We start from the raw sequence: 15,932 nt of genomic DNA on the forward strand, positions 1-15,932 counted from the left end.
ATTCAGAGAACTTAAGGATGTTGCTTCCTTTAACATTATAGGTTTGAGGAACCAAATTGAGTGAATTAGTTTGGTGAAAAGCATTCCATTGTGGAATTAAAATTGTGTGGTTTTCTAAAATACTTACCCCTTACCACTTTTCAAAATTTAGTAAAGGTTGGGTTTTAAAATATAATAGGAAAAAACATTTTGCCTAGTCTAATATCTCAGCCCTGGACAGGTGAGAATATTAGCTAAGCAAAGAATGTTTGCCATCAAAACCTTCTCAGTCTCTTTCAATTGTGGCCAGATTGGAATTGACTGATGACGGGAGAAAATTATAAAGTTCATATATTTCCGAGTTAAAATTGAAAACAAGTAATTTGGACGGGTTGATTCGGTCTTGCAAGGGCTAGAACCTTTTCCTTTGAAGGAAATGTGGAGAATCTTGTCTGGAGAAGATTCTCTTGGGTTGTCATTTGAAAAGAAGGTTCTCGAACAATATTAAATACTAAGATGAGATTGTAAAATATTGGGAATCGTGGTTTTCACCAAACTAAGGAAATTCAAATGCATGTTTTCCTCTGTTGTGGTTTCAAAAAAAAATAATAAATAAAATAAAAAAAAAAATGGGGAAAAGAAGGGGGGAGAAAGGCAGGAGATTTGCCCCAAGGCATCTGGGCATCGAACCAGCCAGTCACAGAAGAACATCTAGCTCCCATCCACGCAGCAGTCCCTCCATCAGCTTCTTCTCGCTCCAGGACTGCGGGCGCTCCTCCTGGAGGGGCACCGGGTCCCCATCCAGCAGTCCAGGCAGGAGCGTGCCCACACTTGCGAGAATTCCTCTGCCAGTGCCCTGGTGCGCGGACTCAGCTGCAGGTAACAAGCAAGAGAAGACATGGCAGAAACAGCTGAAGAACATTCTGATATTCCAGCTGTTGTTCCTTTATCGGAGTATGAAGCAGCAGAACAGGAAAAGACGGAAATCCAATGAGTGAAAGATGCTGAAGCAATGAGAGAACAAACCTCAGAGGAAGAGAGAGCAGGAAAGTTAGAGGAGACCCTGAGGATGGAGTAATGATCTGAAGGGCTGGTACATGCAGTTGCTGTTACTGTTGTGGAAGCAGAAAGGTTGGTGAGCAGCATTGAGGAGAGATCACCATCATGGATATCTGCTGCTCTGACAGAGTACATTGAGCAGGCAAGAGAAGAGGAAGAAATTCAGAAAGCAGCCGAACTGGGTGTTACTGTGGAGGATGCATTGCTAAGACAGTGCCAAAGACTAGAAAGAATGTAAGTGATGACACCACAGCAAGTGAACTGGAGCTAACCTCTGAAGCAGTGACTGCTCTGGCGACAGCAGAAGCTTCCTGTGCTAAAGAAACTATGGAAGCTAGTTGTAACGGGCAGAGGGTACACAGCAGTAAAAAAATGATGATGTCATCAAGTGGTACCATTAAAATCCATAAAGCCCGTGCTGTTTAACGAAGCCGATGAAACTAATGAGATCTCTGAGTTTCTTTTGACAGGTTCGCTGCCGTGATCCATTTCATCAGCCTCGTGTTCCATCTTCGTGCTTCGGTGTCCTGTTGTTGCCAAACCCGCTTCATTGGCCAAGCAAAGTACTCGAAGACAAGTTCCAACATCACGACCAAAAGCTCTGGCAATGAAATCAGTTCAATTCCCCTGTTTACCCAACAGCCCTGTTTACCACCCATGTGTTCACCCTAGTAGGACCAGTTGCAGTTGTTGTACCCGTGTTAATGTTCGGTCCCCGTTTCATTGTTAACTGAATAAGTTATAACCAAGTTGCGATTGCATTTAGACATTTAAAATAGTTCGCGTGTTGTTACTAATATGTTTCACGAGTTGTTACTAACATCAGTTTAGCACAGCTGCGAAGGCTTAATCGGTCATGGAGAGGGGGGAAATGTGGTGAGCCAGAAAGATCGTTCAGAAGACATCGTTATGCACGAGGAGTTAGGCCCCGCCCTCTCCATGGCGTTAGCCAATCACAGCTGTATCGAAGTTACTTAAGCCCGTGTTTGCCGAGAAATAAACGCATTTCACCGTTGACTGTATCAGTGTAGTGAGTGATTTGTCCGGCGACTGGGATTGTAAAAGTGTATGTGTGTGTGTTCGCTGTGGCCCACTCTAACCAGGTCGCCACTTGCCTTCGTTTCTCCTCCAACGAAGGCAACACTTCAGCATCCCACTGCACCCTCAAGATGCATAACATTTCACCTTCTCTGTTCCCTTTCTTAACAGAGAGTAGTACCTCAAAAGGTACCACTGGCTTTTCCTCCCTCAAGGACTCAAAAATTCCCCCACCATATGCCAATGATATGTGTCTCACATCCTCTCTCCTGTCCGAGAAGAATTCTCAGATGCAATCATATACCACTGCATGGACAACATCCTGATTAATGCATCAGATAAGAAGTACCTTGACAAAGCAGACACTTCCACCATTGAAACCATCCAAAAAGCAGGATTTGAAATTCGAGAAGACAAAGTAGAAATACCTTGGACTCCAGATCCGTGAAAGAACCATCATTCCAGCAGCTCACCATTATAGATGACCCAAAAACCCTGAGAGACCTACACAACCTGTGTGGATCCATCAACTGGATATGCCCCCTTCTGGGAGTCACAACTGAAGACTTCGCTCCCCTGTTTAACCTCCTCTGTGGCAACGAGGACCTGGACTCTCCACGCACCATCACACCTGAAGCCAGAGAAGCCATCACCAAGGTCCAAGGATGCCCTGTTGTCTCATCAAGCCCATCGTTACGAGCCCACCCTGTCTTTCCAGTTTGCCTTCCTGGGAAAGGACCCTCGTTTCCATGGACTGATTTTCCAATGGGACTCTCTATTCACCGACCCTCTGTTGAACCTTAACGGGTTTTCACAAGCAACCAGTTCACAAAGACAATTACCACATTTCAAGAAATCATGGCACATCTGATCAGAAAAGCCAGAACTCACCTTCACTCTCTTGCAGAGTGTGAGTTTGCCTGCATTTATCTGCCACTCACCACTGGAGATCTGGAGCACTTGCTCCAAACCAATGAAAGTCACCAGTTTGACCTAGATAGCTACACAGGTCAAATTTCCATCCATTTACCAAAACACAAACTTTTCAATCGAAATGCAGTTTTTCATTTAGTCCCAAAGTTAGTCCAAAGCAGAGCACTCCTCAAGGCTCTGACAGTTTTCACAGACGGCTCAGGCTCCTCTCACAAATCGGTGATGACTTGGAAAGACACAAAAACCCAGAAATGGGAATCTGATGTCCAAATAGTGGACGGGTCCCCACAAATTGCCAAGGTGGCAGCTGTTGCCAGAGCCTTTGAAATTCAAAGATGAACCCATTAATCTGGTCACAGATTCTGCCTATGTTGCTGGTATAGCCATGAGAGCAAAACATGCTTTCGTCCAAGATGTTTCCAATCCCAAATTACACCAATCAATTTCTGAATTGACTCAATTGATTTCTAGCAGAAAACAATCCTACCATGTTAGGCATGTAAGATCACACACTGATCTCCCTGGTTTCATCACAGAAGGAAACTGGAAAGCAGATGCACTGGCCATGCCAGCCCAATCTGCAAATGTTCCTGACATATTTGACCAGGCAAAGCTGTTGCATGCTTTCTTTCACCAAAATGTACCTGCTCTCATCAGAATGTTCAAACTCTCAAAAGATCAGGCAAAAGCTATTGTAACATCATGCCCAAATTGCCAAAATTACCGGATACCCTCTATGGGTACAGGAGTCAATCCCAGAGGTCTGAACAGCTGCCAACTGTGGCAGACTGACGTGACACATTTCCCATCCTTTGGGAAGTCAAAATATGTACATGTGTCAGTTGAAGCATTTCTGGAGCAATTTTTGCATCAGCTCATGCAGGAGACAAGGCCACTCATGTTCCTCCTGCATTTGCTACTCTGGGAGTTCCAAAAAAGATAAAAACTGACAATGGACCCACTTACAAATCCCAAGAACTAAAAAAGTTCCTCAATAAGTGGGGAATGGAACACACTAGGGGCATTCCAGAAAACCCCACAGGATGATCCACTGTTGAAAGAACCCACCAAACACTCAAAAAAGTCCTCAACCAGCAGCACAGAGACACAGAAATTTTGTCTCTGGTTGAAAGACTCTGCAAAGCTCTCTATATCATCAACTTCCTCAATTGCACAGTGTTGGAGCCTGATCTTCCTATCCTCCGACACTTTGCAAATTCAACCCAAGCTAAGCTCATGGAGAAACCACCAGTGCTGGTGAAAGACCCAGAAACCCACTAAATTTCTGGACCTTTTCAACTGATCACTTGGGGATGGGGATACACATGTGTTTCCCTGACTTCAGGCCTGTCCCGGTCCGCACAATCTGAGTGGGGGTCGTGATGATCCGTTCTACCACAGGGTGCAAAAGACAACAGCAAGAGGCTAAGGTTTTGTTCAGCAGCAAGGAGCAAAGCAGTTTATTGAGGGTTAACAACTCAGTTTTGAGGTAATAGTGAGAGGGAGAGAGACAAAGATGAAAAAGTAGAGAGGGAGAGAGACATAGACAGAGACAGAGAGAGAGTATAGGGGAATAGCTACCAACAGATGGAACATCTATCGATGTCTTCCATCTGTGGGGAGAAAGAAGTCTCAAAGGTCTCTTCTGAGAGTAACAGTTTTATAGTCCATTTCAAGGCAAGGAACCGCTGGCCAAAAGGTGGGAAGATTTATGGGCTATTGTGTGTGAGGCCTATTGCTCAGCTGCAGAAAGTACTGTTCAGCCTGCACCTGCTAGACGACAGCATACGTGACAGCACATACCCGAACCCAGTCCATTAACAAGCATCCACCTTGGCCAGACTCGGTGGCTCCTGCCCAAAGTGAGTGGTAGGGGTCTCAGGGTCTCAGTCTCTGATGATGATTGTGAGGCAGAATCAGGCAATCTTCAGATTGACCCTTACAAGGCCCCAGGTGGTTACCACGGAAAAATGTAAAACCACACCTAGGTCCTGCAAAAATCAGACCAAAAAATACCAACCAAAGTTCTCCTGAGCCAAACACCGAACCTCCTCAAAACCAGACCAGCTTGGCCCGGAGAAGGAGATGCCACAGAGCTCCCACACAACAGAAAATACATCATCCTGTCACACGACAGCAGACAAAACAGAAAGCTAAATAGCCTTCTGCTGTTTCTGTCAAATCGTAGGCCAGACTTAGCCTGGCAACAGATGTTTACATGCTGCTAATTCTGCTGAAAATCCATTGCTCCCTTCTTATGACTCTTAGTAAGCTCTTAACCCTATACCCACTCCCCTATCCTTAGAGTTAAGTCAAAAAAGGGGGGGGATAGGGACAAAGGAACTCTATTCCTCCTCTCCCAACTTAAAGTTAACAAATTTTGCTTATGTTCCAATCAGAGGCCACACCCTTGTCCAGGCATGAAAAGTCTCTCTGTTGGTGTTGCCCTCATTGCTGTCTGTATGCTTTTCACCGCACTGCATGCCTGCGGCTGGATCGGCCCACAGCCCAACAAAATGTCTGGGTGACTTTAGCAAAAACATTTAAACAAGATAATCCGTGTTAATCCATTGACAACCCTGGTAACCCACTTTCCACCTGTTTAGTTGGAATCCCTTTGGTAACAGATGATTGCCCCGTTTATAACTCAGAACTCCTTCGCACCCCGGGTAAGAAACCCAATCCACTAGACAATTGGGATGTGTGGACAAAAATGTTGCCAAATGCGCAGGAGGAGCCTCAAGAATTGGATTTGCTGGGGTCATCCAAGGCAACATTTTGTGACAAATTTTGCTTTAGACGCCCAAAACAAAATTTTCCTTATTTTGATTTAAAAAAAAACCACATACAGATAAGATATCTCACCCATCAACAAAGCTTACAATTCCCTGGATTGGTGCAATTACACTGCTCGCACACTTTAAGAATCCTCTCTCCACCCCAAAACTTTGCCCAGAGGAATGTTTCTTATCTGTGGTGATTGAGTTTGGGCCGGAATTCCCTCCCGCCTTCAGGGAGGACCCTGTAGCCTTGGCAAGCTTCTACCCTCATCCCAAACATCACTCTGTTGCCCAATTGGAAAAAAGATAGTGAATCAAAATGTGAAAAAAGATCCTACACTGAATATGAGGAAAGTTGCGACCCTAAATTGTACAATTGGAACAAACCCCAAAGAGTTGCTGTCTCCCTGTTTCTGCCCTGGGTAGCAGCAGCAAAAGCCTTTGGGGAAATTAATAATTTGGGGTGCTGACTTAGTAAGCAGGCCAACGTTACATCTGCTGCCCTGAGTGATCTCTTGAAGCATGAAGAGACCACAAGACATGCCTCCCTGCAAAACCATGCCACAATTGATTTCCTGATGCTTGCCCACAGACATAGCTGCTAGGACTTTGAAGGGATGTACTGCTTCAACCTCTCATCACACTCCACATCCATCCACACCAACATTCAAAAGCTGCACAAACTCGTGAAGGATGTGAAAATGGAAATCACCCCCGACTGGGTCCACAAAATTTTTGGTTGATGGGGACTGACAGGATATGCTGCATCTTTGGTCAGGGGAATTTTGTGGATTTTGATTGTAGTTGTTGTTGTGTTAGTTATGTTTGCATGCTTTGTTCAATGCGTCAAGAAAGTTGCAGAAAGGATCTTTTTAATAAATACAGGGAGAGGAATTGTGGGTGATACAATTCCCCCCAAACCATCTGCTTTGGGCCCCTGGCATGTAGTTTAATAGATAAGGTTTCCTAGATACCAAGGCTGAGCCAAATTCCTTAAGAATTTGGTCACTCTCCTAACACCTTGGAAGATAATTGGTTAGAAATTAGTTTGTGTAATTGGTCAGTTCACTTCAGAACTTTTGACTTAGATTGGATGCTGCTCTTTGTATAACTTTCTATTGGTTGTATTTTGAATCCCCCCTGAACCTATAAATGTGACTATCTCCCCTTTTTCTCCGGGGATCCTGATTGACAACTGTTTGCATGAAATAAAATTCTTGTGGAGCGTGTCCTGTAAAGGGCCTCTGGTCTTTCTCTGCTGGCTAAATGTAAACTACTGAGAAGTTACTGATCGATATCAGCACTCTCAGGTCCTGGTAAAACACCTACCAGAGACAAGAAGAAAGTTTACAATCTGTCTTGGTGCATATTGCATATGTACTGACAGTAAAAGTCCATGTATATGTAAGTGGAAAAGGTAAACCCATTTTTCATGTTTTCTGAAAGCCTGAATATTTTATTCATTAGTAACAAATAAAACTCAATTCATTTGTGAACCTCAAACTGTAATTTAGATGCATTGGCTAGAGTACACAGCTTCAGAGTGCTGTTGTATAGGTGTTGAGTTACTCTTTCTACTTCGACAAATTAAAAAAATCCGACATCCAACAGGAAAGGGTACAACCTCTTCAAAACTGTGTAACACAGTTTTCCTTAGGTAACTCTTTTTGGCTTATGTCTCTTTCTTCTTTTTTTTTCTATTAAAAAAAGACCAATATAACAAAATTGGTAGGTCCATTATGCTTAATTTGCCTTTACTGAAATAATTTACTGAAGTGGAAAAGTAGTAGGTTGTCATGTCATCTACAATCAAATTGAAATTTTGTCTGATTTCCTGAAGGTTGTAAAAGCAAAAAAACAGAAAACAAAACATCAACAAAAAAAACCCACCTAGAAAAATGCAATAAAATCAGTGTCAGAGAGGAATAACTTAAAATTCAGGAAAGAGTATAAATTCAGATCATTGAAATAGGGTTAAAAAAGCAATGTAGATAAGAAATGGACATTATGTGTGGTCCAAACACTGCCCCTTAACACAAGTCAGCAAACAGACTTTAAAACAAAAATATGAGAGTGTCATAAACCTGTTTGACCTATCACACCATATATTTTTTAATTTATTTGCAATGTAGCAATTAGTGGTTATGTATTTCAATATTTTGGCTAAAACAGTTGGATAAATTTAGCATATGATTACACATTTCTTATGGGGAAACAAAGCAAAACTGTAGATAGAGCCTAAAATGGACGATCAACAATGTCAGATTGTTGTGGAACATTGGCTATTTCATAGGCTTATCTTTTAGCAATATCAAAGTTTGTGATGTTGCTCTTGTTTTTAGATCACCAGTGGATAAAAGGAACATATCAAGGACTTCAACTTGCTAGACATTAACTAATATTAAGTAATAGGAATATCAAACAGCTGATGCAAACAGGTCGAGAAGATTCTTTCTACACGTGGATCTTAACTTCATAGCACAATTACTAAGGGAGCCCACAAGGAAAGATATCCTTCTTGATTTGTTGTATTTTAAGAGTGTCTTGGAAGTGAAGTGACAAATGGTCTTGGCCACAGCAAATATGAAGCAATATAGTTTAAAATCTCTGGTGGTAGGAGGAAAAGTCCCAGCAAAACTTCACTGATAGAAATAAGGAGAGCAGACTTCAGATCGCTCCGGGAACTAGTTAGTGAAATCCTGGGAAAACACTTTGGAAGATGTCAGTGCTGGTCACTTCTTAAACACCATCTCTAAAAAGCATGGGAGCAGGGAAGTTGAACCTGAGCCAGCAGGAGCTAGGAGAGCCAACCAAGTCCTGAGGAGCACCAGGCTAACATTGCCAGCCAGGTAATGGAAAGGATTATCCCGCTCTGCTCTGTAATAGGGCAACCTCACCTTGAATCCCAAGGACAGTTTTGGGGACCACGATATAAGAAAGACTAGCTATTCAAGAGTGACCCATGAAGACGGTGAAGAGCCTCGAGAGGAAACATGAAGTGGCTGACATCACTTGGTCTGTTCAGCCTGGAGTGGAAGAGATTGAGGGGATACCACATTGCAGTCTGCAACTTCCTCATGACAAAAAGTGAAGCTGCAAGCACTGATCTTTTCACTCTGTGTTGGCCTGTGATAGGACACAAGGGAATGGCCTGAAGTTGTGTCAGGGAAGGTTTTGCCTGGATATAAGGAAAAATGCCCTTCCACCAGGAGGTGCTTGAACACCAGAACAGCCTCCCCAGATCAGTGGCAACACCAAGTCTGAAAGAGATAAAGAAGAATTTAGACAACTTTCTGAGACACATGGCATGATACTTGTGTAGGACTGCGAAATTGTTGGATTCAGTGATTGTGTGGGTCCCTCCAAACTCAGGGGATTCTATGATTCTATGAGACTAAAGATAGAGGTGCATTTTAAGGAATTTAATATTGAAATAACTTTTTCATACCCAAGAGAGTGCAGAGACCAATTTTGCTTGTTGCTATGTACACGTACAGATTACCTCCTTTGTACTCTTAAAACAATCTGTATAGACACCACCAGAAAAATATAATGACAACTGTCTGAGGGATTGAGTAATGGTAATAAAAGAAAAGCCATCACATTTTGAATTCAATACCCTTGCACTAAATAGCATTTGAAAACCTCTAGTATGCTTCCTCTTTTTGAGCTAATGCCAAGAAAGCAAGATTTTTGATTTCTTAGGTTGAAATATATGAAAAAAAACCTTAATTTATAAAAGTTGCTGCAGTATTATATTAATTAGAAAAAAAGAAGAACACGCTAAAACAACTCCAAATGTCTTCAATAAACTTCCTTTAAAACCATGTGGAGACTCTAGAAATATAGCAAATATTTTTTTTTTTTACATTTCTCACGATATAAATCCTAGTAATATAGCTGCAATTCATGTTATACTCCACAACATGAATGCAAAGACCAAGTGGGACTGAGAAACTTCCTGAAGAATTTTTTTTAGTTGTCTAAAGTCTCAAACAAATAAAGCAGATACTTATATTGTCCATCTGAATTTACCTCAAGACAATTCTTGTATTTCTACCTTTCAAAGAATAATATACCTGAAACTGATTTTGACTCTACGTGTGGAGATTCTTCCCTTGAGTGGGAACACCCCTCACAGTTACTCCTGGAGACTGAGTGAAAGAGATTTGCCTTTGATCATTTGTATGGATCCATAATATCAATCTTTACTCTTACTCTTTGTTTGGTTTCTGGGTTTTGGTGGTGATGTTTTTTTCTTTGGTTGGTGTTTTTTTTTAACATGACTTTTCTGAATCACATACCATGCTATTACTGTGTCCACAAAAAACTTCTTTGATAATTTTCATTACATTTCTAATGGTTAAAAATGCCATATATGAGTGCTTCAAATTATAGATGTGAACTCAGACTATGTTAGATTTAGCAATATTGAAGCTCATCTTCCACTGTGTTACTCAGATTCCCTGAAGCTGAAAAAAATACACAATAAATGGAAGATATTTAATTTTTTAAAGCAATACATAGAGCTGTTAGGAATATGATTGGTAGAAAGGTAAGGTAGATACCACCAGAAGAGCTGAGCAGATGCCAGAGTCCAATACTCTCTCACCAGATTCTATAAGGTATTCCACATTGGAAAGTGTGATCACTAAAATCAACCTTACACAGTTGAAGATAGTTGATATTACATTCTGATTGTACATATTATATTCTGACTTTACAGATTGGTACAAAGAAACATAATTAAAAAATTACTTTTAGTAAAATATAGCAATTTCAAGATTCACTTGAGATACAACACAACTGTGACTCCCATTACTTTTCTCCGTAGCCTACTCACCCTCACAACTCTGAGGGACATCAGCCTGTGGGAAGATACGCAGCTGAGAAAATGGTTGAAACCAGCTGAAGCCCATTGCTTTCTTGAAAATTCTTTTCTAGTTGTCTGGATTTTATGCTCTGTATTTGACTGAGTCCCACATTCACTCCCCCTGTGCTGGGCTGGTTAATGAGGGAGACACTTATGCTTATTTAATGAAGTCTATGAGAATAATTTACACCACTGATCCACTCAGCTGTAGTAGAGTTGATATTACACAGGAAATCTTATTTAGTTGACTGTTGCCTCGCAGGTGGAGGTGTAGCGACCCAGTTCTTAGGACGGGACACGTCGGCAAACACCTTACATGCCTGATGGGCCAAATCACACACGAACACCCATGGGGTGGATGGTGAAGTGCATTTATTAGCCGGCAAACGCCGGCTTAAGTACAGTTGGTACAGCTGTGATTGGCTAACGTCACGGAGAGGGTGTGCCCTAACTCCTCGTACATCGCGATGTCTTCCGAACGATCTTTCTGGCTCACCACATTTCCCCCCTCTCCATGACCGGTTAAGCCTTCGTAACTGTACTAAACTGATGTTAGTAATAACTCGTGGAACATGTTAGTAACAACTCGCGAACTATTTTAAACGTCCAAATGCAATCACAACTTGGTTATAACTTATCCAGTCTAACAATGAAACGGGGACCGAACAATAACACGGGTACAACAACTGCAACTGGTCTCACTAGGGTGAACATATGGGTGGTAAACTAGGGCTGTTGGGTAAACAGGGGAATTGAACTGATTTCATTGCCGGAGTGTTTGGCTGTGATGTTGGAACTTGTCTTCGAGTTCTTTGCTTGGCCGATGAAGGGGTTTGGCAACGACAGAACGCCGAAGCACGAAGATGAAACACGAGGCTGACGAGATGGATCATGGCGGCAAACCTGTCAAAAGAAACTCAGAGATCTCGTTAGTTTCATCAGTATTATTAGGTAGCATGGGCTTTATGGATTTTAATGGGCACCACTTGATGGCATCATCCTTTTTTACTGCCACGTACTCTTGCCCCGTGAGCACTAGTTTCCTACCTTGTTCCCACTCCTTTAGTCTGTTCTTAACTGTAACTTGTGGGCCTTTCTCTAGTGCTCGGGTGGTTCAGCATCTCTGGGCAGGACTATTTATCTCATCCCCCCTGGGGAACTGATTTGATGCTGGCAGTGCGGTCGCTGGTATGCGCACTTGGTCGCTCGGGGAATGGAATTGGTAAAACCCTCTGTCCCTGCCAGTACTTCCCAGAAGTTCAGGTACAATTGTATCTGATGGGCTTTTCCCTATGGACTTAATGCTCTGCTCTGACTCAAGGGCAGTCAACTCTTCTGTTTCTGCAAGCTTGTGAACAGCTGACTGGATGGCATTCAATATAATTTCTGTGCTCTGGGACTCTATGATCACAGACTGAACGACATGCTTCTGAAATTCCGGGTGGCTTGGAGACAGACTGTGACTGGAAGGAATACCATTGTGTTCGGCTTACTCCGTGCTCTGGGGCTGCTCTTGCTCTTCTGATACTCCATTCATAGAAGTACAAGTTACTCCAGGCTTGGTTGCCTCCACACTATCAAGCTCTGCAGTCCCACAGCCTGAACAGTCAATATTAGAAACTGGGACCTCTTGAGAAACCATTTGCTCTGGTGTGGTTGCCAAGGGCTGTGCAGTTTTGGCTGTCACGTCTGTGTGTGTCGCAGTTTTTGCCACGACATGCTTTCCACCTGCTGCAGCTGCGACAGCCACAGGTGTTTTCAGAGCCCCTAAGCTTTCAGCCTGTGCAAAGGCTGAGTCAGAGCCTTCCTCTTGCTGGACAGCAGCTGAACATTCATCATGCCTCACAGCTTCCTGTTTTCCATATTCAAATGCTTCTTTGGCTCCTTCCAGCAATTGCTCATTTTTCTTATCTTCTTTCTGAAAGCCTTGACAGCTCAAGGTTTCTACAAGTTCTTGTCCTTTTCCCACAGTCTCTTCTCCAGCCAAGCTGCTGGGTGTTTCGCATTTCTTAGGACTTATATCAGTGATAACAGCACTTCCATTTTCAACAATCTCTGGGCATGTTGATGCTAAATTAGATGCCCCATGTGCTTCAATCTGCATAGGAGCCTCGGTAACAATGGAAGTGCTCTCCAGCTGCGTTTCACATTTGAGCACAGCACTTTCCACTTTGCCACCTTTTGCTTCGTCACTCTTGGAGGGAGCTTCAGTTGTTTTGTCTCTGCATTGTGGTTCTGTGATGGCCAAAGAATGTTTTGCTGCAAAGTCTCTGTCAGACCCATTACTCACACTCTGCTCAGCATCTGCTTCTGAGTCATCTGTTTTTGAAGGAATGGCAGGAGTTTTTTCCTTGCTCTGCAGTAGAACCTCAGGAACAGTGACTTCTGTGCTTTTTATTCCGTTGAGCACAGCATCATCTCTTGTCCCATTCAGTGTCAACTCTGTTACAGGCAGTTTCTCTTGTTCTGAAGGCTTCTGCTTTGCAGACAGCTCTTCCTTGGGAGTGATGGCTTTGATGCTGTTAAACTCTTCAGCATGTGATAAAGTTTCCTCTGCTCTCCTCTGCACTTCATTTACTTCTTTATGATCTTCAACATATCCTTGATGTCTTTCCGTGCTTTTTTCCATCACAGAAGGTATTTCACTTTTCTCTGATCCTGTAGGTAAAACAATATCTTCAACTCTGTTTTGGCCCTGAATGCTCTCTGCACTTTGCTGGGGGCCATCTTCTTTGTGTTCATTTTCCAAGGACTGTTCAAGCAGAACAGTTTCCTGGTCTACAATGCTCCCATCTTTAGCACCACCTTTCACTTCTGACTCAAGTCCCTGTGCTGTTGTAATTACAGTTTCTGCTACAGCTCTTTCACTAACCAGCTGTGTTACATCTGACTTGACTCTTTCAGCAACTTCATGAAGAACCTTTTGTGTCTGTTTGTCCAATTCTTTCAAATTTTGTTCAGTGGCCTCTACTTCTTGAACTGGTGTAGCTTCCTCTGTGGTATCTGGGGTTTCTAACAACTGTGAAACAGCAGAAACCATCTCAGTTGTCTCTTCAGCAAGGGATGCTTCCATTGTTTCTTCAGCACAGGAAGCTTCTGCTGTCTCCAGAGCAGTCACTGCTTCAGAGGTTAGCTCCAGTTCACTTGCTGTGGCGTCATCACTTACATCCTTTCTGGTCTCTGGCACTGTCTTAGCAGCTACCACTGCATCCTCCACAGTGACACCCAGTTCAGCTGCTTTCTGAATTTCTTTCTCTTCCTCTTCTCTTGCCTGCTCAATGCACTCTGTCAGAGCAGCAGATATCCATGATGGTGATCTCTCCTCAATGCTGCTCACCACCCTTTCTTCTTCCACAACAGTAACAGCAACTGCATGTACCAGTCCTTCAGATCCTTACTCCATCCTCAGGGTCTCCTCTAACTTTTCTGCTCTCTCTTCCTCTGAGGTTTGTTCTCTCATTGCTTCAGCATCTTTCACTCCCTCTCTGTTTTTTTTTTTGTTTTTTTTGTTTTTTTTGTTTTTTTTTGTTTTTTTTTTTTGAAACCACAACAGAGGAAAACATGTATTTTGAATTACCTTAGTTTGGTGAAAACCACAATTCCCGATATTTTACAATCTCATCTTAGTGTTTAATATTGCTCGAGAACCTTCCTTTCAAATGACAACCCAGGAGAATCCTTTCCGGACAAGATTCTCTGCGTTCCCTTCAAAGGAAAAGGTTCTAGCCCTTGCAAGGCCGAATCAACCCGTCCAAATTACTTGTTTTCAATTTTAATTCAGAAATATCTGAACTTTATAGTTTTCTCCCCTTGTCAGCCAATTCCAATCTGGCCACAATTGAAAGAGACTGAGAAGGTTTCAATGGCAAACGTTCTTTGCTTAGCTAATATTCCAACCTGGCCAGGGCTGAGATATTAGACTAGGCAAAATGTTTTCTCCTATTACATTTTAAAACTCAACTTTTACTAAATTTTGAAAAGCAGTAAGGGATAAGTATTTTAGAAAATCACACAATTTCAATTTAACAATAAAATACTTTTCACCAAACTAAATCACTCAATTTTTGGTTCCTCAAATTTATGATGTTAAAGGAAGCAACATCCCTAAGTTCTCTGAATGGTTAACAATATACGATGCCAGTGCAATGTACACAAATATCATTAGCAAACGTTGTGGTGTAAACTTCCTCATACGCTTAAAACTGCTAACATGTCCTTGCTGTACTGATGAGGCTGGAGAACGAGTTACCAAGGTGAATATCGACCTGGCAAGGTCTGCAAAACACACACACATGTTCCGACAAGTTCGGTTCTGAGATGGGCAAGGCAGTTGCCGAACTTCCCGAGGGCACGTACCGGGGAGAAGCCCTCCTGTCTCTGTGGACACTGAGTGAAATGTAGCTGGAGCCACCCCTGGCCACGTAACATTGGCAGGATAGCCTGTGTTCTTTTCCTGAATGTTTTAAACGTCCCTCTGTGCTGCTGCCCTCTAAAATTGGACCCTTGGCTTTTGACATGAAACTTCGGATCTCCGGGACTTTCACTTCCTGGTTCCGGTGGGCCCCCTTGGTTTGCACGCAGTGTAAACGAGCCGGTATGTTCGATGGGAACGGCTGGCGCATTATTTCCATCAGAATCGGATTCCGATTCTGTACTGGATGTGTATCGTTTTGCATGTCTTTGCTTTCCCCACCGCTCATGCCGTGATGTCTGTCCGGCCCACCCGAACTCGCTATCCGAGTCGGCGGAAGTGGAGTGGTAAGGAGCTTCTGGCCACCGGTGACTTTTGCCCGAACTCCACCTTCTTCTTCCCCCTCCCCTTCTCTGCCCTTCTTTGGAGGAGTTCTCCTCCTCCCAGGGGAGTGTTTTGGGGTGAGCTCCCCGGTTGGATCTTGGGGTCTCCTCCCTCTTGCCGGCCGCGCCCTCCCCGTGGTGTTCGCAATTGCGCATACCTGTGGCGGGAACGGACCTCTCGCCCCGCCCCTCTCCCTCTTCCCCAGCGCCATTTTGTGACGCAAGGGGCAGTGGCATTTTTTTTAAAAACTTCTTCAAGGCTCGGCTCTTTAAGAATGCCCTGAGGCTCAAATACTTTCCCGCAGTCTGGCGACCGATTAGTAGCTGGATTAGGGGTTGAGATAAGGGACTGGGGCCGTGAGCGGTTGTTAGTTTTCGACCCCGCGCGATCGCCAGACGCAGTCTGGATGGCTGCGGCCACCCGCACTTTAGGTGGGATCTTTAAACAGCTTCGAGCTGCTTTCCACATCTTTTGT

The 15,932-nt window shown here is 43.3% G+C and overlaps 1 protein-coding gene across 1 annotated transcript; it reads right to left on the reverse strand.

The window, feature by feature from the left end:
- Nucleotides 1-12,136: 12,136 nt before the first annotated feature.
- Nucleotides 12,137-13,960, reverse strand: LOC117010319 (A-kinase anchor protein 12-like). Its single transcript, XM_033084679.1, has one exon. It carries the CDS (start codon nt 13,733-13,735, stop codon nt 12,152-12,154), a length of 1,584 nt encoding a protein of 527 aa, XP_032940570.1. The 5' UTR covers nt 13,736-13,960; the 3' UTR covers nt 12,137-12,151.
- Between the last annotated feature and the right edge of the window lie 1,972 nt (nt 13,961-15,932).

Source organism: Catharus ustulatus, chromosome Z (assembly GCF_009819885.2).
Source record: "Catharus ustulatus isolate bCatUst1 chromosome Z, bCatUst1.pri.v2, whole genome shotgun sequence".
Taxonomy (NCBI): Eukaryota; Metazoa; Chordata; class Aves; order Passeriformes; family Turdidae; genus Catharus; species Catharus ustulatus.